Raw genomic sequence first — 22,259 nt, forward strand, 5'->3', positions numbered from 1 at the left:
AATGGGATTCTTAACGATGCTTTGAATATTCTGTATCGCAAATTCCATCACAATTCGGTCATGCATTTTAATTCATCGATCGCAGACTTATATAATTATGTTTTCAACGATTTTTCTGTATTTAATCTGGTGCTTTCAAACATGACACGGTCAACAATTTACTAAGATATTTCAAAAATATCCGTGTCATGTTTCATATCTTCAATTGCTCGTCCTTTCCAATGATAAGAGCTCTTGTGGTATTATCCGCATCACAGCCTTCGTTTTTCTCTTAATCTTTTGCTATTCTTACCTGCTCAAATATTTAAATCATCTGGTTTCAAGGTGAATTTTGCAGCAAGTAGTTGTATTTCTTAAAGACTGTCTTCGACTTTCAACAGAGCACCTTCAGCAGACGAACAGTTCTGTCAAATAGGTTAATCGAATTGAAAGACCGTTTATTCTGATAATTTTCATATATCACACGAATTAATTTATTAGTTCATTTGTTTTGACGTCAATTTTGTTCAAACCATGATAAAAAGGATTAAATTCATTGATTGTATAAAAATATATGCAGAGCAAAGACAAAAGGAATTAAGCCTGGTTTTAAGTTAACTAACGACACTGTTTAGAAAAAGGAAGCAAAGCCTTTTCTCCAGAGGTTTGGAGAAAACAAAAGAAATTTTCTTTTCTTCTCTCAGTGAAGAGTTTGGGAAATCAATGATTGTAAGTAAGGTTAGGCGGAAGACAGAGCATGTCGTGTGGTGGTTATTTCTAGTATGAACAAAAATTTACCTCATCCGAAACCGCAATTCTAGGAGAGTTGTTCTTTTTCTCTCACCCGGCCACCTTTATTCCACTTGTTCGATCCGCATATAAATTAGAAGGCAAGTCAAAAGGTGCTTCTAATTTATTCATGTGGGAATCACCCACAAATTATAGAAAAGCTTTTTCCGTACTCTATACTTATTATGAACATTGGAGCTCAGATTACTGCAATAATATGAATTGCCATAGTTAAATGTAATATAATAATTTGATGAGAGAATTTTATTGATCTAGAATTTTATTGACGATAAAATTCTCTCATTAAATTAACAATTAAATAAATTACGAAGTAAAAGAATAGAAGATGAATATTCTTTATCAAAATCATCACAAATAGGTCAAGGTTGATTGAGTGTCTATGTATCACGTGTACTACTTGCTAACGCGCTGATTGGTTATGACTGCCTATGTTGAGCACGTGTTCAAACGCAACACGAGGTTTCAGGATGTTTTAGTTTTGTTTACACGAAACGTTGAGATCATGTCGGACGAAGAAAACATAGATGTGGAATCCGACGAGGTCATTGCTAAGTTTGTATGGTAATCTTGTGAAACGTTTGCATGTTATAATGTCATAATTTTGTTACAGGAAGCAACAGAAGAGCAACAGCCAACGCAATTTTTGACACAGGCGAGTTTGAACGGTTTTAGTTTGTACTAAAACACATGTGAACAACATGACACGTGTCGGGAAATATTGTTCACTAGAACTTGTCAATTTAGTGTCAATTTCATTTCATCTCAATACATTAAACGTTTACCTTCTGTACTCAGGAAAGAACTACTGTTGATACCCAAATCTTATATATTTTTTCTCAAATCAATCGTCTAAGTTCTTGTGTATCGACCTCTTACACCTGTGCACAGTACAATAACCTTATACCGAAAGATGCAGATTACATGAGCGTTTTGAAATATCATACGCTGCTATGTTATGAATTTTAGGCCGACAAACGTGCACATCACAATGCGTTGGAAAGAAAAAGACGTGATCATATAAAGGACAGCTTTTGCCATCTGAGAGATTCGGTGCCATCGCTTCATGGCGAGAAGGTAGGCAAAGTGGTATTTTACACTTCCGCTTTCAACTGTGTGACCTGCTTCAGGTTTTTAGATCGCCTGGTCTTGAGGAAACTTTGTGTTGAATTCCATACCGCCAATCCACTTTCTTTCAACGCTTCGTTAAATGATCGAACAACTAATTCCGGTTACTGTCAACTGAAGTATTAAACGTTAGCAAAACGTCTTAAAGCAAATCTCACTATTTCTCTTGATATCGTACGAATTATGTTGGTTTTACATTCTGAAAGAATTATTTTATGTTCTCGTACAACATGAATTTCAATTTGTCGTAAAACGAAAGCAAAAATGCTTAGTTGAAATTTAGGAATCATACACGTAATATAGCTACCATTGTTCTATTCGTAGAAAGTGTATTAAGTAAATAGTTGGTGAAATTAACCTAGAGAGTACAAAGTTTGTACATTTGCACGACTGAAAATAAAAGGAATAGAGAGATGCCGTATCTAATGCAGTACGGTGTCTTATTTAATTTTTCATAACTGATTATTATTACAAAGATGCGAGATTCACATTCTCGCTCAGTCAAGCGTTATTGTTTGAATGCCGGCACAAGTAACATTGTTTTGATTTTAAAAGCTAAGTAATATACAAGTGTATTTCTAAGTTTTGTACATTTTAACTTCTTTTCAATACACTTGTTATCATAAATATATTCGTTATATATTAACAGGTACACATGCAATTCTGAATATAATTCAATAAACTCTGTCTCCATAGATATGTCATATGATAATAATAACAAAAGTTTAATTAAAAAACAACGTACCGTGAATTTCATTTCCATTTCGCAATGCACAAATTTCAATTGTCAAATTTCAAATGCTAACTGACCTTACCTTCTGACCTTCATTATTATTCAGGCTTCCAGGGCTCAAATTCTCAATAAAGCAACCGATTATATCAATTTCATGCGACGGAAAAACCATTCACATCAGGTAACTGAGCATATACATTAGCAGATTTCCTTCAAACATAAATTGTGTTTAGTTGATGATGGTTATTTAGACACAGTAAAATTCAGTTGCCATTTTTCCTCATGTAGTCGGATATCGAAGACCTCAAACAACAAAATGTTATTTTGGATCAGCAAAGTATTTATTTTTTTTTTGAATATAAGACAATGTATTATGGTTTTAGTTTCAAACAATGTCTTTCATTTGCAGTCCATGACATGGAGAAGCAACGTAACAGTGGTTTGTTCAACACAGATGCTGCAACACAATTGATTACAACTACAGATAACTTGCTTAGCACATCACCACTGCCCAGTGACCCTCTCTTAGACATCAAAGAATCTGACACCAGTAGCCTAGACGCATATGTAAATATTGATAATGTTGATGCTGAGAAAAGCACTGAGGATTACTCAACACCTCCAAGCAAACGTATTAAGACAGAAATTTGATAAGATTTCTGTTGCCAATCACCATAATTATTATGTACTTATTGCTATTGATTAGCTTATTTTATTTGCGATGACAAAGTGGATTTTATGACTTTAGGGTGATTATTATTTATTAAACATCTTAAATTGCAATTTGTAAATTAATTTGTGTAAGCTACATCATTAAAAAAAATATGTAAATACAAGAGATGGAATTGAAGAATGATTTCTTACAGTAGTAAACTTTTACACATGTTTAAAAAGTTGGGCAATAAAGCACTTGCACAAACAAGCTTAAGTATAAACAAAAAAATTAATGGGTCCATGCTCATGCTTATAACATAATACAGATCTTTTAAAAGTTCCTATTATAAAGTTGACCTGATCTTAAAATTGAATTGATCAAAACTCATCTTGAAAACTTGACTATTTGAAGATGAAAAAATTTTACTTAGGAATTTTGAGCAAAATCCTAAAGTTAAACACTCAGACGGAAAGAACTGACTTCAAAAATCTTAAATCAAGACTATTCAAATAAACAGAAAAGGTCACTCAGAAAAGTATTTGCAAGATTGCAAATACTTTCGTTAAAATTTACATTAAAAGATGACATGCCAAATTGTTAGATATAACTTTACAAATGTACATCTTGGGTTGGTATGGATGGGCTTGTTCCGAATAATAGGTCAGAATACATTGGTAGAAATAGTACCACTTCAATAGTATTACACAAAATGTCAGGAAACATACAGACTATAAATAAACCAAATAAATGTCACACTTGATAATGCTGTCCTACCATGATGTCGATGCTGAATTTTCACTAAAATTGATTTTGTATAGTTGTCACCTAAATTTAAACAATTTCATTAAAAGTTAGGTACAAACAACCATTTGCAAGTATCATCTTAAATGTTCCCAAGCATGTGCAAAAAGATATACAAAGCACTTTTGAAGGTTGCAAATAAAGTTGTAATATTAGTTGTAATTTGTCATAATATATTTTGTTACTATCTGCAGAATTCTTTAGCAAGTACAGTAATCTGGCATATACATATAAATATGGGTGAACTCACTTTTGTTGAAATCAGGATCCATAACATGTTTGAGAATAAGTGGAGCCAGATAAAACTTTGTGTAAAGAAGTACAAAAATCAATCCCATTATTCCACTTAGCCAATACTGTTTATCACGTATTTCCAATACAAAAACACCAATGGCAGCAAATATTGCAAGCAAATTGAGACGATACTGTAAAAATATAATGAAAAAATAGCATCAACTAACATTTTTAGTTTACCCTAATTGGTAGCACAGTCTCTCTCTAACTATCAGAGAAAAGTTCTATCCGCCCTGTTACTAAGCAGTTGGTTGATGATGAAAGTGATACTTGGTATTAAATGTCACTCTGCTATAAAGCATCAAAAAAACTTAAACATAAAGTTCATATACACATATGCTTAAGAATTAGAAAAACACTCACCAAATTAAGGTTTGACGTTAACCCAGAAAGACGAAACACTCTCAGCGAAGGTTCATCCACATAATTAACGAGAGAAAGCCAACACTTAAAAGATGCTCTGCTTAGGAATAAACATTCTCCAGCATGTAAACCACAAAGGAACACGTTAAAAAACTTGAAAATAACTATAAAAACGTCAATTTTATCAGCGTCATAAAACATTTCGCATTAATTGTCAACTTTCTCGATTTTAACGTAAGTGGCAGATAACTTAGAGCATTTATTATGATACAAAACAAACATTAAATGCAAAGTTAACATCATTATCACCAACAACGTGTTGCAGTACTTCATGTAAACTAAATATTAAAACTGTCACTTGAACTTCCAAGCATGAACATAAGGAATAAGAATGTGATGTAGATAGTGATAATTATGTACTCACTAATACATAACATCACTAGCCAATCCTATGGAAAGAAATGTTAACTAAATTTGCTAGTGTTAGCTATTTTTAAACCTTCTTTGTCCTCGTTTTCGTTCTCGTTTAAGTAATCATGAGAGTTAGCTAATGCGTTTGTTTCAACGTTTGTCTCACTTGTATATACGTTCAAAACCTTTTTCGTGGATCCATAAAGAAGAATTTCACGTTCCTCATCACCCAAAGCGATTTTTTTCGGTCTACCAACATTTGCATGCGTCTTTGGAGAGGATTTTGAGTTAAGCATCTTCACAATTTTCCATTTATGTTCGTGCTGTTGTCGTCGCTGTTGTCGACATTTCGAGTCGATTTTTGGTTTGATTAACTGCCAACGAACCTCCATTCGATCTTTTTCGAGTGGAAATTTGTAATCAACGTGAACTAGAATTGCCAATTTTCAACGATTACAGACAATTATATATTGTAGAAAACTTAGTAGGTATTTTTGTTACTGCATTTCATACAACTCCTTGTATAAAGATATTAAACTAGAAGAAAGTAAGGATTTAACAACAGAAGATTTCTGTCATTTCAGCATAATATCGTATTACAAATAAACTTAGAAACACAATAGACGACGAAGCTTGATTTGGCAAATACAAAAATTTATAATTTTAAAACGAACCTCTAATTGAGTTGATTTTATTGGGATCTAGCGATTCCTTTCCTCTTGTTCCCCGTACGTTAGAGGCGGCCATTTCTTCTCTGGTAAATAACGCTTCAGTCATACCAAGTGCCAGTTTTACAGGATTCGTACCATATGCTTCACAATTAGCAATTATATTCGGATCACCAGAAAACCACGCTCGACAGTTTGCATCGTTAGGGTTACCAAGCCAACAACCTAAACTTGCCAAATTATCTGGAAGACACGACGGAGAAAACTTATTAACTCTTTAGTCAATAAACCTATTTTACCCGTATAAATTTTAAGGTATAAAAATGGTAGGAGGCTTATTGAGTGTAAATGCTCTTTTTGAAAAAGGAGATTTATTCACTTGTCTTACCTCGAGTGGAATTTCCATTATTTAAGTTCATTTTGGATGATGTCGGCTCGGGCGATTTATCTTCCCTTACAGTGTTAGCAATAGGTGTATTTTCACAAGTAAAATTTATATCATCCCAACTACTTGATAGACATTGCTGCGGTGCCTGAGTGATAAAATCTGTGGAGGTTGCTTTACCACTGGTGGTTGAGAATCTTTGATTATCTCCGCTTGTTTGTGACAGGATACTTGTTGGACAAGACTCGTTGCATTTCTATAAAAATCAAGGCAGCAATATGAACTTTTCAGTCAAACAATACAAAAGATGTTGAAAAAAAGTTATATGTAGGTCAGGTAGGTATCACGTTCTTTTACGCTGAGATTCTGTGACTTGTAATTTAAAAAATTACATAGAGCATACAATTACCATAATAAAAAGGGGTAATACATTAAATATAATAAGACATAGTAACTTTCTTCAATTCAAAGAGCTTTTTAACACAATTTGTACAGCACACGGTGCAGTGTAACAAATATGTTCCAATGGACAGACAATCTTCATTGTCATTACAAAAACTTAAGCTTAATATTCGCAATTTGAACTCGTGTTCCCCTAACTCCAAACCATACTCTTTCCCATCTTGACAGGCAATGTAAATTCAGAATTATTTTACTGTTATGACTTTTTGTCGCATAAAACCAAACTTATACTCTATTTTCCATAATTATACCCAGAAACTTCTGATTTTCAAGTCATTAACAGATTTCACCCTTCGAAAACTAACTGCTCTCATGCGATTTATCACTGAGAAAACTATACATTTCCTTGATGTTCCCATGGTCTGCCATGATACCATCAGCTTTAAAAGGAAATTATATTTATACATTCATAACTACATTTCTAATTTGACAATGAGGAACATAGTGAAATTTATCAGACTCATGAAAAGTCATGAAAGAAAATAGGGTTGCCAACGGAGTGATGACATCAGCGTTACCTTCTCTTGTGAAGCAGTGATCTGGGGCGAGGTCGTTTCTGCAAATGCACCAATCATATCGCACAGTTTAGTCATGAGATCTTCCACCCTGTTCAGACGCTCAGCATTTGTTTTAACCAAGTCAAATATAGTGATCTAGACGAAAGAGAAAAAAGGCAAAAAGAATAATGTGAAAATTGGTAGAAAAAAGTTTCGACATTTCGTTACGACGTTTTTTTAACGAATACGATGAAGTAATTCATGATGAATTCAGATCTTCGATCACAATTGAAAATTGTTAGTGTGCTGCATAAAATAATTTGTGTTTTACTTTTGCCTCCTTTGTTATTCAATGCAGTTTGTTCTTTAATTCATTTGACTACTCGCTAACCCCAACAGCACCTGGCTGCACCCAAATGCATTTGGCTGCACTCAACTGCACTTGGCTACACTCAACTGCACTTGGCTACACCCAACAGCACCTGGCTACACTCAACATCACCTGGCTACACCCAACTGCACTTGGCTACACCCAACAGCACCTGGCTACACTAACTGCACCTGGCTACATACCAGTAACAAAACCATCCCTTTTTACCCTTGCAACTATTTTTTGTTTAATCACTGGAAAAACAATTAATGAAACTGAATCTAGAGAAATAAATGTGAAATTTTCAAACAATTTCACATACAATGAGTAAAAGTTCGGACTAGATTTGCCAGTTCTACATACCATTGTCACATCAGTTGTGATACTGTCAGTTTGCGTGTAAACATCAAGCAATAGAATGTCTGGCTTTAAAGACTTTGGCTGTAAAGAAATGAAATATTCCATTATAGACAGCAGGAAAAAAACCCGAAGACTCATAAATGGAAATAAATTTAAATTAAAGATCTTCCCTATTCATGAATAAGTAATCCAAACAATCTGACTTTTTTTCTTTGTGCATTGTATTTAGGGTTGTTTGGGGGAACAAATGTATATGCTATAGTAAAGACTGTCATTGGTTTCTTGAGTTTTTACAATTTAATAAAGACTTCAGCAATTCAGACCTACATAAAGTTATATTTTAGGTTGCTAAATAATGTTATATGACACTCTTTATAAAAGCATAACAGCTACAGGAGGAGATAAACTAAATATTTGTACATACATATGGTGATTTTCATTACTGCAGCAGTTAAAGCATTACGAAACTTGTGAATTCATTTATAATGGTTTGATTTAACAACATTGCATTTTGTCAAGGCATGTTGAGAAGGAAATTGGGAAAGTAAATAGGATATTTGTTTGGGTGTTTCGTGTAACACAGTGTCTTGAAGAGTGTGCTTCAACAGATACATAATTCATTAGTCAAGCCACATTTGGAATACCACAAGCAGTTATAGTCACCATTGTTAACAAATTACACTGGTCCTTAATAATGTTGCTAAACTTTTAAAGATGATTTATGAAATGAATTGGAAAAAACTGCAACACTTCTTCAACTACAAAAGGTTGAAGAACGTACCTTTGTTGAACAACTTTAATGTAAAATTAAAACTTTATAAATTGTCTCAGATTGAAAATGTTAGCATTAATGGCTATTGTTTGGATTGTATCAGATGAAATTTTTAATGAAATTTATAGATTCAAATGTTAGTGTGTTTGCATAAATATAGGAATTATTGCCATTTTTACAAAAACATTTTTGCAGACAATTCTTAAATTTTGGCTTTCACTGTAATTGAAGTCTGAAGAAATGTTCTTTTTGAACTTTGTAATAGTAGCTATGTATAGAGATGCTCATAAAGGCAAACTTTTTGTCCTAAGTCTGGAAATGCAGAAAAAGCAACTTCCTAGTTTGGTAGAGTAAAATCATTAAAATGTCATGTATATGTGGAAGTCATCAACCATTAGCAGCTGAGTCTTTGGGGGCGTGAAATAATTTGATTGATATTAGCATATTGGGGATTTAAAATGTTGTTGCCTTCAATTGTGGAAGATGACAAACAGTTTTCCATCCTTATTTGTTTTTAACTTGGTTTTTAGTATAAATTTATACCAATCTAGTGTTTCCCAGTGAATGTTGCTTCCTTAGATTTGTTTCTCATTCATCATTGCAAGTTTATACTCCTTTAATAAATAGTCTGTTTAACACAGCATTTCCTATATCAGTGAGATTTATAGTTTTTTAAGTATAATTTATTGTTTCCAGCCTTTCCCCACATTGCTTTTAAGTGCTAGAGCGACCGACATATGTAAGTAATAAATCATAACAATCTCTGCTTACATTATTTCCATTGATGAGGCCATCCTCAGACTTTCGTTTTTGTGCAATTGTCTGCATGTCAAGAGTTTTTCGATTTCCAACAGATATTTCCGTGATTTCAGTAGGAGAACAAGCATTGCTAACAATATCAAAATAAATCTTCATAATTTGTTAACAGTGCATGTAGCATATACTGCACAACCCCCCCTCCCTTGTGCAAGATTTTTGCCATTATATTAATTTTGAAATTTCTTCCTGCACCACTAACTGCTGCCAAATTTGCCAGTCGATAGCCCCCCTAACAAAAATATGTTACACAGTCCTTGAGTCTGATAAAACCAGTAGCCAAATGGTGCAGCTATTATTTGATAATCTCTCAAATTTGACATAATTATTGTTGTAAGTTCTGACCACTACTGTAATTCATTTGTCATGTGAATTTTATTCACAAAAATTTTCCAATTTTGAATAATAATACTTGAATGTAATTGAATCAAACCATGGCTGCAAAAGCATGTTACTTAACACAACAAACACATGGTCTAGAAGCAAGTTTCACCTTCTTGTCATTTATCAAACCATTTAATAAATTCAGTTAATTTGTATGCAAAATATAATTTGTTGCTTATAGTTCAACGCGATTAATCATAAATTGCTGGTTTATATTTTTAACCAGAACGTTTTTTAATAAGAATAGTGAGTTTTTCTAAACATTCGTCGTTGTGTGGCGTGGCCTGCGTCTGCGTTGCTGGACAAAATAAAACGCAATTTTCAAGCAAATTTTTTCAAAAAGAAATTTGTTTTCAGAATATTTTCGACAAAGATTTATTATGAGTGAATATTAGTTTACCTATTTGTGTCCATTTTTAGCGATAACTGAGTCTGAACAGCTGTATATTTCTTACAAGCAACGTTTACCACCAAGCCATTCGTTTCAGCTAAAAGTTTCGTGAGCACTTGAACTCTTCACGCGGTCACGAGAATCGCTTCCGATAAAAGTCGAATATTTCCGAACAAATGGCGATCCTCGAAGGGAACACACGATCGATGGCCCCAAAGGGAACATGGAGTGCTACGAAGCAACCTATTGTCGTGTGTAGGACTTTTTCAAGCTCGTGTATTTTAACGAAAGATATACTACAAAATTTGTAATCAAAAGTTGCGTTGTGTAAAATCTCAAGTTTCCAGAGCAGCTTTATGGCTTTTAAAATGTTTGAAATCAAAATCCTGAGACTGCAACTTTTTTCCAGGACATGTTTCAATTTCAACGGTCTTTAGTGATAAAAACTATGACTATTTTGATTTTCTAACCATTTATTATTTATCTACTACAGATACTCTAATTACATAATCCGTATCTCTAAGTCATTGTCAGCTAAAAATGCTATCATTTTGTCTGGCATTCACATGATTCGATTACTTTTAACACTTTAAATATTCGACTTTGGTCAGGACAGTCCAGTGTAAACCGTTTATGAAGGTAAACTTTCGGACGACAGCAAGTACAAAGGGAAGTATCAGTGAAAGGATCGTACGATGATTCGCATAAGCCTGAACATTTCTTCATTTTTATTTTTTGTCTAGAAGTGCAATTATTAAATTTAACATAGTCTTCCACATCCATCGCTTGACATGATTCCACATTTGGAACAACACCAGGTTTAGCCACTATTAAAAACAATTTGCAAACATCATGTCTCGGCCATACCATAAAAATAAACCCATGTTAGCAAAAGCTGGTTATACACGTCATAATTGTGTATTTATCAACATAAAATTTGACTCTCACCGCATGTTGGACAGCAGACTTTGCTAGAGTTTGGCCTGAAGTAGCCCTTAAAAAGTAAATTCAAATCAAATTAGTAACATTTTCGTTTATCACTAAAAACAAAAAAAGTTTGATCAAAATCAAGAAAGGAGTTTGCGAACTTATAGGGTACATAAATGAGATAAACAAAAAACAAAAATGTACCTGTTTGCAAGGCTCGCATGTTTCAATCTTCTGTTCAATTTGAACGCTTACATTCAGAGGGAAACAAGAATTTGGCACTTTTCTGCAGTGCATTGTGACGCAAGGTCCATTTGACCAAGTACTGTTTTCCTAAAAGTTCAAATAAAATTGTCACTATTTCTCTACTCGATCATTATTATATAATAATAAAGCAATACACACTTACTGGATAATAATGTCCGTTGTGAAAACAGCTGGGACAAATGCTGGTCGATACTAACATACAAAAATTGACAATAAGTATGTATATAACTACAGACAAAAGTCAACAACTAAAAAAATAAAAAAAACACTAAAAAATGTTACCTGGTACACTGCTAGAAAGCTGACTTGATGTAGGAATAATAGATGACAAAATAATAGAACTGGACGATTGACTACCTAGTCCTGTTGAAACAATAGCAGACGTAATAATCGTGGAATGTGAAGACATGTAAACACTTGTCGAAGGTTGCACGGAAATACTTGATACTTGAGAGCTGGGAGCTTTTGATGTCGTATAGATGGAAGTACTTGGTCGAAGAATTTGAGAAGATGACGCCGACGAACTTGATGATGAATAACTTGATGTTTTACTCGATGACAATGAAGAAATCACAGTAGTTGGAACAGAGACACTTGACGATGAAGAGGCACTTCTTGAAGAGGAGTAAACACTTGTCGAAGGTTGCACGGAACTACTTGATACTTGAGAGCTGGGAGCTTTTGATGTCGTATAGATGGAAGTAGTTGGTTGAAGAGTTTGAGAAGATGACGCCGACGAACTTGCTGATGAATAAATTGATGTTTTACTCGATGACAATGAAGAAATCACAGTAGTTGGAATAGAGACACTTGACGATGAAGAGGCACTTCTTGAAGAGAGTAAACACTTGTCGAAGGTTGCACGGAACTACTTGATACTTGAGAGCTGGAAGCTTTGATGTCGTATAGATGGAAGTAGTTGGTCGAAGAGTTTGAGAAGATGACGCCGACGAACTTGAGATGAATAAATTGATGTTTTACTCGATGACAATGAAGAAATCACAGTAGTTGGAACAGAGACACTTGACGATGAAGACTTCTTGAAGAAGAGTAAACACTTGTCGAAGGTTGCACGGAACTACTTGATACTTGAGAGCTGGGAGCTTTTGATGTCGTATAGATGGAAGTAGTTGGTCGAAGAGTTTGAGAAGATGACGCCGACGAACTTGATGATGAATAAATTGATGTTTTACTCGATGACAATGAAGAAATCACAGTAGTTGGAACAGAGACACTTGACGATGAAGAGGCACTTCTTGAAGAGGAGTAAACACTTGTCGAAGGTTGCACGGAACTACTTGATACTTGAGAGCTGGAAGCTTTTGATGTCGTATAGATGGAAGTAGTTGGTCGAAGAGTTTGAGAAGATGACGCCGACGAACTTGGAGATGAATAAATTGATGTTTTACTCGATGACAATGAAGAAATCACAGTAGTTGGAACAGAGACACTTGACGATGAAGAAGAACTTCTTGAAGAAGAGTAAACACTTGTCGAAGGTTGCACGGAACTACTTGATACTTGAGAGCTGGAAGCTTTCGATGTCGTATAGATGGAAGTAGTTGGTCGAAGAGTTTGAGAAGATGACGCCGACGAACTTGATGATGAATAAATTGATGTTTTACTCGATGACAATGAAGAAATCACAGTAGTTGGAACAGAGACACTTGACGATGAAGAAGCACTTCTTGAGGAAGAGTAAACACTTGTCGAAGGTTGCACGGAACTACTTGATACTTGAGAGCTGGAAGCTTTTGATGTCGTATAGATGGAAGTAGTTGGTCGAAGAGTTTGAGAAGATGACGCCGACGAACTTGGAGATGAATAAATTGATGTTTTACTCGATGACAATGAAGAAATCACAGTAGTTGGAATAGAGACACTTGACGATGAAGAAGAACTTCTTGAAGAAGAGTAAACACTTGTCGAAGGTTGCACGGAACTACTTGATACTTGAGAGCTGGAAGCTTTCGATGTCGTATAGATGGAAGTAGTTGGTCTAAGAGTTTGAGAAGATGACGCCGACGAACTTGGAGATGAATAAATTGATGTTTTACTCGATGACAATGAAGAAATCACAGTAGTTGGAATAGAGACACTTGACGATGAAGAAGAACTTCTTGAAGAAGAGTAAACACTTGTCGAAGGTTGCACGGAACTACTTGATACTTGAGAGCTGGGAGCTTTGATGTCGTATAGATGGAAGTAGTTGGTTGAAGAGTTTGAGAAGATGACGCCGACGAACTTGAGATGAATAAATTGATGTTTTACTCGATGACAATGAAGAAATCACAGTAGTTGGAACAGAGACACTTGACGATGAAGAAGCACTTCTTGAAGAAGAGTAAACACTTGTCGAAGGTTGCACGGAACTACTTGATACTTGAGAGCTGGGAGCTTTTGATGTCGTATAGATGGAAGTAGTTGGTTGAAGAGTTTGAGAAGATGACGCCGACGAACTTGCTGATGAATAAATTGATGTTTTACTCGATGACAATGAAGAAATCACAGTAGTTGGAACAGAGACACTTGACGATGAAGAGGCACTTCTTGAAGAGGAGTAAACACTTGTCGAAGGTTGCACGGAACTACTTGATACTTGAGAGCTGGAAGCTTTTGATGTCGTATAGATGGAAGTAGTTGGTCGAAGAGTTTGAGAAGATGACGCCGACGAACTTGGAGATGAATAAATTGATGTTTTACTCGATGACAATGAAGAAATCACAGTAGTTGGAATAGAGACACTTGACGATGAGGAGGCACTTCTTGAAGAAGAGTAAACACTTGTCGAAGGTTGCACGGAACTACTTGATACTTGAGAGCTGGAAGCTTTTGATGTCGTATAGATGGAAGTAGTTGGTCGAAGAGTTTGAGAAGATGACGCCGACGAACTTGGAGATGAATAAATTGATGTTTTACTCGATGACAATGAAGAAATCACAGTAGTTGGAACAGAGACACTTGACGATGAAGAACTTCTTGAAGAAGAGTAAACACTTGTCGAAGGTTGCACGGAACTACTTGATACTTGAGAGCTGGAAGCTTTGATGTCGTATAGATGGAAGTAGTTGGTCGAAGAGTTTGAGAAGATGACGCCGACGAACTTGATGATGAATAAATTGATGTTTTACTCGATGACAATGAAGAAATCACAGTAGTTGGAACAGAGACACTTGACGATGAAGAGGCACTTCTTGAAGAGAGTAAACACTTGTCGAAGGTTGCACGGAACTACTTGATACTTGAGAGCTGGAAGCTTTGATGTCGTATAGATGGAAGTAGTTGGTCGAAGAGTTTGAGAAGATGACGCCGACGAACTTGATGAATAAATTGATGTTTTACTCGATGACAATGAAGAAATCACAGTAGTTGGAACAGAGACACTTGACGATGAAGAAGCACTTCTTGAAGAGTAAACACTTGTCGAAGGTTGCACGGAACTACTTGATACTTGAGAGCTGGAAGCTTTTGATGTCGTATAGATGGAAGTAGTTGGTCGAAGAGTTTGAGAAGATGACGCCGACGAACTTGGAGATGAATAAATTGATGTTTTACTCGATGACAATGAAGAAATCACAGTAGTTGGAACAGAGACACTTGACGATGAAGAGGCACTTCTTGAAGAAGAGTAAACACTTGTCGAAGGTTGCACGGAACTACTTGATACTTGAGAGCTGGGAGCTTTGATGTCGTATAGATGGAAGTAGTTGGTCGAAGAGTTTGAGAAGATGACGCCGACGAACTTGATGATGAATAAATTGATGTTTTACTCGATGACAATGAAGAAATCACAGTAGTTGGAACAGAGACACTTGACGATGAAGAGGCACTTGAAGAAGAGTAAACACTTGTCGAAGGTTGCACGGAACTACTTGATACTTGAGAGCTGGAAGCTTTTGATGTCGTATAGATGGAAGTAGTTGGTCGAAGAGTTTGAGAAGATGACGCCGACGAACTTGGAGATGAATAAATTGATGTTTTACTCGATGACAATGAAGAAATCACAGTAGTTGGAACAGAGACACTTGACGATGAAGAGCACTTCTTGAAGAAGAGTAAACACTTGTCGAAGGTTGCACGGAACTACTTGATACTTGAGAGCTGGAAGCTTTTGATGTCGTATAGATGGAAGTAGTTGGTCGAAGAGTTTGAGAAGATGACGCCGACGAACTTGGAGATGAATAAATTGATGTTTTACTCGATGACAATGAAGAAATCACAGTAGTTGGAATAGAGACACTTGACGATGAAGAAGAACTTCTTGAAGAAGAGTAAACACTTGTCGAAGGTTGCACGGAACTACTTGATACTTGAGAGCTGGAAGCTTTTGATGTCGTATAGATGGAAGTAGTTGGTCGAAGAGTTTGAGAAGATGACGCCGACGAACTTGAGATGAATAAATTGATGTTTTACTCGATGACAATGAAGAAATCACAGTAGTTGGAACAGAGACACTTGACGATGAAGAGGCACTTCTTGAAGAGGAGTAAACACTTGTCGAAGGTTGCACGGAACTACTTGATACTTGAGAGCTGGGAGCTTTTGATGTCGTATAGATGGAAGTAGTTGGTCGAAGAGTTTGAGAAGATGACGCCGACGAACTTGGATGAATAAATTGATGTTTTACTCGATGACAATGAAGAAATCACAGTAGTTGGAACAGAGACACTTGACGATGAAGAGGCACTTCTTGAAGAGAGTAAACACTTGTCGAAGGTTGCACGGAACTACTTGATACTTGAGAGCTGGAAGCTTTGATGTCGTATAGATGGAAGTAGTTGGTCGAAGAGTTTGAGAAGATGACGCCGACGAACTTGATGATGAATAAATTGATGTTTTACTCGATGACAATGAAGAAATCACAGTAGTTGGAACAGAGACACTTGACGATGAAGAGGCACTTCTTGAAGAAGAGTAAACACTTGTCGAAGGTTGCACGGAACTACTTGATACTTGAGAGCTGGAAGCTTTTGATGTCGTATAGATGGAAGTAGTTGGTCGAAGAGTTTGAGAAGATGACGCCGACGAACTTGGAGATGAATAAATTGATGTTTTACTCGATGACAATGAAGAAATCACAGTAGTTGGAACAGAGACACTTGACGATGAAGAAGCACTTCTTGAAGAAGAGTAAACACTTGTCGAAGGTTGCACGGAACTACTTGATACTTGAGAGCTGGAAGCTTTGATGTCGTATAGATGGAAGTAGTTGGTCGAAGAGTTTGAGAAGATGACGCCGACGAACTTGAGATGAATAAATTGATGTTTTAATCGATGACAATGAAGAAATCACAGTAGTTGGAATAGAGACACTTGACGATGAAGAGGCACTTCTTGAAGAAGAGTAAACACTTGTCGAAGGTTGCACGGAACTACTTGATAATTGAGAGCTGGGAGCTTTGATGTCGTATAGATGGAAGTAGTTGGTCGAAGAGTTTGAGAAGATGACGCCGACGAACTTGATGATGAATAAATTGATGTTTTACTCGATGACAATGAAGAAATCACAGTAGTTGGAACAGAGACACTTGACGATGAAGAGGCACTTCTTGAAGAAGAGTAAACACTTGTCGAAGGTTGCACGGAACTACTTGATACTTGAGAGCTGGAAGCTTTTGATGTCGTATAGATGGAAGTAGTTGGTCGAAGAGTTTGAGAAGATGACGCCGACGAACTTGGAGATGAATAAATTGATGTTTTACTCGATGACAATGAAGAAATCACAGTAGTTGGAACAGAGACACTTGACGATGAAGAGGCACTTCTTGAAGAAGAGTAAACACTTGTCGAAGGTTGCACGGAACTACTTGATACTTGAGAGCTGGAAGCTTTTGATGTCGTATAGATGGAAGTAGTTGGTCGAAGAGTTTGAGAAGATGACGCCGACGAACTTGGAGATGAATAAATTGATGTTTTACTCGATGACAATGAAGAAATCACAGTAGTTGGAACAGAGACACTTGACGATGAAGAGGCACTTCTTGAAGAGGAGTAAACACTTGTCGAAGGTTGCACGGAACTACTTGATACTTGAGAGCTGGAAGCTTTTGATGTCGTATAGATGGAAGTAGTTGGTCGAAGAGTTTGAGAAGATGACGCCGACGAACTTGCTGATGAATAAATTGATGTTTTACTCGATGACAATGAAGAAATCACAGTAGTTGGAACAGAGACACTTGACGATGAAGAGGCACTTCTTGAAGAGGAGTAAACACTTGTCGAAGGTTGCACGGAACTACTTGATACTTGAGAGCTGGAAGCTTTTGATGTCGTATAGATGGAAGTAGTTGGTCGAAGAGTTTGAGAAGATGACGCCGACGAACTTGGAGATGAATAAATTGATGTTTTACTCGATGACAATGAAGAAATCACAGTAGTTGGAATAGAGACACTTGACGATGAAGAAGCACTTCTTGAAGAAGAGTAAACACTTGTCGAAGGTTGCACGGAACTACTTGATACTTGAGAGCTGGAAGCTTTGATGTCGTATAGATGGAAGTAGTTGGTCGAAGAGTTTGAGAAGATGACGCCGACGAACTTGATGATGAATAAATTGATGTTTTACTCGATGACAATGAAGAAATCACAGTAGTTGGAACAGAGACACTTGACGATGAAGAAGCACTTCTTGAAGAAGAGTAAACACTTGTCGAAGGTTGCACGGAACTACTTGATACTTGAGAGCTGGAAGCTTTTGATGTCGTATAGATGGAAGTAGTTGGTCGAAGAGTTTGAGAAGATGACGCCGACGAACTTGGAGATGAATAAATTGATGTTTTACTCGATGACAATGAAGAAATCACAGTAGTTGGAACAGAGACACTTGACGATGAAGAAGCACTTCTTGAAGAAGAGTAAACACTTGTCGAAGGTTGCACGGAACTACTTGATACTTGAGAGCTGGAGCTTTGATGTCGTATAGATGGAAGTAGTTGGTCGAAGAGTTTGAGAAGATGACGCCGACGAACTTGCTGATGAATAAATTGATGTTTTACTCGATGACAATGAAGAAATCACAGTAGTTGGAACAGAGACACTTGACGATGAAGAGGCACTTCTTGAAGAGGAGTAAACACTTGTCGAAGGTTGCACGGAACTACTTGATACTTGAGAGCTGGAAGCTTTGATGTCGTATAGATGGAAGTAGTTGGTCGAAGAGTTTGAGAAGATGACGCCGACGAACTTGCTGATGAATAAATTGATGTTTTACTCGATGACAATGAAGAAATCACAGTAGTTGGAACAGAGACACTTGACGATGAAGAGGCACTTCTTGAAGAGGAGTAAACACTTGTCGAAGGTTGCACGGAACTACTTGATACTTGAGAGCTGGAAGCTTTTGATGTCGTATAGATGGAAGTAGTTGGTCGAAGAGTTTGAGAAGATGACGCCGACGAACTTGGAGATGAATAAATTGATGTTTTACTCGATGACAATGAAGAAATCACAGTAGTTGGAATAGAGACACTTGACGATGAAGAAGAACTTCTTGAAGAAGAGTAAACACTTGTCGAAGGTTGCACGGAACTACTTGATACTTGAGAGCTGGAAGCTTTGATGTCGTATAGATGGAAGTAGTTGGTCGAAGAGTTTGAGAAGATGACGCCGACGAACTTGATGATGAATAAATTGATGTTTTACTCGATGACAATGAAGAAATCACAGTAGTTGGAACAGAGACACTTGACGATGAAGAGCACTTCTTGAAGAGTAAACACTTGTCGAAGGTTGCACGGAACTACTTGATACTTGAGAGCTGGAAGCTTTGATGTCGTATAGATGGAAGTAGTTGGTCGAAGAGTTTGAGAAGATGACGCCGACGAACTTGAGATGAATAAATTGATGTTTTACTCGATGACAATGAAGAAATCACAGTAGTTGGAACAGAGACACTTGACGATGAAGAAGCACTTCTTGAAGAAGAGTAAACACTTGTCGAAGGTTGCACGGAACTACTTGATACTTGAGAGCTGGAAGCTTTTGATGTCGTATAGATGGAAGTAGTTGGTCGAAGAGTTTGAGAAGATGACGCCGACGAACTTGGAGATGAATAAATTGATGTTTTACTCGATGACAATGAAGAAATCACAGTAGTTGGAACAGAGACACTTGACGATGAAGAGGCACTTCTTGAAGAAGAGTAAACACTTGTCGAAGGTTGCACGGAACTACTTGATACTTGAGAGCTGGAGCTTTGATGTCGTATAGATGGAAGTAGTTGGTCGAAGAGTTTGAGAAGATGACGCCGACGAACTTGGAGATGAATAAATTGATGTTTTACTCGATGACAATGAAGAAATCACAGTAGTTGGAACAGAGACACTTGACGATGAAGAGGCACTTCTTGAAGAAGAGTAAACACTTGTCGAAGGTTGCACGGAACTACTTGATACTTGAGAGCTGGAAGCTTTGATGTCGTATAGATGGAAGTAGTTGGTCGAAGAGTTTGAGAAGATGACGCCGACGAACTTGGATGAATAAATTGATGTTTTACTCGATGACAATGAAGAAATCACAGTAGTTGGAACAGAGACACTTGACGATGAAGAGGCACTTCTTGAAGAAGAGTAAACACTTGTCGAAGGTTGCACGGAACTACTTGATACTTGAGAGCTGGAAGCTTTTGATGTCGTATAGATGGAAGTAGTTGGTCGAAGAGTTTGAGAAGATGACGCCGACGAACTTGGAGATGAATAAATTGATGTTTTACTCGATGACAATGAAGAAATCACAGTAGTTGGAATAGAGACACTTGACGATGAAGAAGAACTTCTTGAAGAAGAGTAAACACTTGTCGAAGGTTGCACGGAACTACTTGATACTTGAGAGCTGGAAGCTTTGATGTCGTATAGATGGAAGTAGTTGGTCGAAGAGTTTGAGAAGATGACGCCGACGAACTTGATGATGAATAAATTGATGTTTTACTCGATGACAATGAAGAAATCACAGTAGTTGGAACAGAGACACTTGACGATGAAGAGGCACTTCTTGAAGAAGAGTAAACACTTGTCGAAGGTTGCACGGAACTACTTGATACTTGAGAGCTGGAAGCTTTGATGTCGTATAGATGGAAGTAGTTGGTCGAAGAGTTTGAGAAGATGACGCCGACGAACTTGAGATGAATAAATTGATGTTTTACTCGATGACAATGAAGAAATCACAGTAGTTGGAATAGAGACACTTGACGATGAAGAAGCACTTCTTGAAGAAGAGTAAACACTTGTCGAAGGTTGCACGGAACTACTTGATACTTGAGAGCTGGGAGCTTTGATGTCGTATAGATGGAAGTAGTTGGTCGAAGAGTTTGAGAAGATGACGCCGACGAACTTGATGATGAATAAATTGATGTTTTACTCGATGACAATGAAGAAATCACAGTAGTTGGAACAGAGACACTTGACGATGAAGAGGCACTTCTTGAAGAGTAAACACTTGTCGAAGGTTGCACGGAACTACTTGATACTTGAGAGCTGGGAGCTTTGATGTCGTATAGATGGAAGTAGTTGGTCGAAGAGTTTGAGAAGATGACGCCGACGAACTTGAGATGAATAAATTGATGTTTTACTCGATGACAATGAAGAAATCACAGTAGTTGGAACAGAGACACTTGACGATGAAGAGGCACTTCTTGAAGAAGAGTAAACACTTGTCGAAGGTTGCACGGAACTACTTGATACTTGAGAGCTGGAAGCTTTTGATGTCGTATAGATGGAAGTAGTTGGTCGAAGAGTTTGAGAAGATGACGCCGACGAACTTGGAGATGAATAAATTGATGTTTTACTCGATGACAATGAAGAAATCACAGTAGTTGGAATAGAGACACTTGACGATGAAGAAGAACTTCTTGAAGAAGAGTAAACACTTGTCGAAGGTTGCACGGAACTACTTGATACTTGAGAGCTGGAAGCTTTGATGTCGTATAGATGGAAGTAGTTGGTCGAAGAGTTTGAGAAGATGACGCCGACGAACTTGATGATGAATAAATTGATGTTTTACTCGATGACAATGAAGAAATCACAGTAGTTGGAACAGAGACACTTGACGATGAAGAGGCACTTCTTGAAGAGTAAACACTTGTCGAAGGTTGCACGGAACTACTTGATACTTGAGAGCTGGAAGCTTTTGATGTCGTATAGATGGAAGTAGTTGGTCGAAGAGTTTGAGAAGATGACGCCGACGAACTTGGAGATGAATAAATTGATGTTTTACTCGATGACAATGAAGAAATCACAGTAGTTGGAATAGAGACACTTGACGATGAAGAGCACTTCTTGAAGAAGAGTAAACACTTGTCGAAGGTTGCACGGAACTACTTGATACTTGAGAGCTGGAAGCTTTTGATGTCGTATAGATGGAAGTAGTTGGTCGAAGAGTTTGAGAAGATGACGCCGACGAACTTGGAGATGAATAAATTGATGTTTTACTCGATGACAATGAAGAAATCACAGTAGTTGGAACAGAGACACTTGACGATGAAGAGGCACTTCTTGAAGAGGAGTAAACACTTGTCGAAGGTTGCACGGAACTACTTGATACTTGAGAGCTGGAAGCTTTTGATGTCGTATAGATGGAAGTAGTTGGTCGAAGAGTTTGAGAAGATGACGCCGACGAACTTGGAGATGAATAAATTGATGTTTTACTCGATGACAATGAAGAAATCACAGTAGTTGGAACAGAGACACTTGACGATGAAGAAGCACTTCTTGAAGAAGAGTAAACACTTGTCGAAGGTTGCACGGAACTACTTGATACTTGAGAGCTGGAGCTTTGATGTCGTATAGATGGAAGT

The 22,259-nt window shown here is 36.9% G+C and overlaps 4 protein-coding genes across 5 annotated transcripts; 1 reads left to right on the forward strand and 3 right to left on the reverse strand.

The window, feature by feature from the left end:
- Nucleotides 1-1,250: 1,250 nt before the first annotated feature.
- Nucleotides 1,251-3,483, forward strand: LOC124453169 (protein max-like). The gene is made up of 6 exons (XM_047003923.1): nucleotides 1,251-1,330; nucleotides 1,400-1,441; nucleotides 1,756-1,863; nucleotides 2,754-2,828; nucleotides 2,936-2,984; nucleotides 3,057-3,483. The coding sequence occupies exons 1-6, from the start codon at nucleotides 1,292-1,294 to the stop codon at nucleotides 3,296-3,298; spliced, it is 555 nt and encodes a 184-aa protein (XP_046859879.1). The 5' UTR covers nucleotides 1,251-1,291; the 3' UTR covers nucleotides 3,299-3,483.
- Nucleotides 2,976-5,038, reverse strand: LOC124453171. The gene is made up of 4 exons (XM_047003924.1): nucleotides 4,761-5,038; nucleotides 4,354-4,528; nucleotides 4,077-4,127; nucleotides 2,976-3,202 (listed from the first exon to the last, which is right to left on the reverse strand). The coding sequence occupies exons 1-4, from the start codon at nucleotides 4,959-4,961 to the stop codon at nucleotides 3,180-3,182; spliced, it is 450 nt and encodes a 149-aa protein (XP_046859880.1). The 5' UTR covers nucleotides 4,962-5,038; the 3' UTR covers nucleotides 2,976-3,179.
- Nucleotides 4,988-10,392, reverse strand: LOC124453168. 2 transcript variants are annotated; one of them, XM_047003921.1, is made up of 7 exons: nucleotides 10,286-10,392; nucleotides 9,457-9,574; nucleotides 7,917-7,994; nucleotides 7,205-7,339; nucleotides 6,228-6,480; nucleotides 5,846-6,082; nucleotides 4,988-5,601 (listed from the first exon to the last, which is right to left on the reverse strand). In XM_047003921.1, exons 1-7 carry the CDS (start codon nucleotides 10,297-10,299, stop codon nucleotides 5,225-5,227), a joined length of 1,212 nt encoding a protein of 403 aa, XP_046859877.1. In that variant the 5' UTR covers nucleotides 10,300-10,392; the 3' UTR covers nucleotides 4,988-5,224. The 2 variants fall into 2 exon arrangements, with proteins under 2 accessions (XP_046859877.1, XP_046859878.1); XM_047003922.1 differs by lacking the exon at nucleotides 10,286-10,392 and adding an exon at nucleotides 9,995-10,051.
- A 339-nt stretch (nucleotides 10,393-10,731) lies between these two features.
- On the reverse strand, nucleotides 10,732-12,265 carry LOC124453166 (apomucin-like). Its single transcript, XM_047003920.1, has 5 exons — nucleotides 11,753-12,265; nucleotides 11,613-11,662; nucleotides 11,408-11,536; nucleotides 11,225-11,270; nucleotides 10,732-11,103 (listed from the first exon to the last, which is right to left on the reverse strand). The coding sequence occupies exons 1-5, from the start codon at nucleotides 11,877-11,879 to the stop codon at nucleotides 10,823-10,825; spliced, it is 633 nt and encodes a 210-aa protein (XP_046859876.1). The 5' UTR covers nucleotides 11,880-12,265; the 3' UTR covers nucleotides 10,732-10,822.
- Between the last annotated feature and the right edge of the window lie 9,994 nt (nucleotides 12,266-22,259).

Source organism: Xenia sp. Carnegie-2017, unplaced genomic scaffold, assembly GCF_021976095.1.
Source record: "Xenia sp. Carnegie-2017 unplaced genomic scaffold, XeniaSp_v1 HiC_scaffold_25, whole genome shotgun sequence".
NCBI classification, from domain to species: domain Eukaryota; kingdom Metazoa; phylum Cnidaria; class Anthozoa; order Malacalcyonacea; family Xeniidae; genus Xenia; species Xenia sp. Carnegie-2017.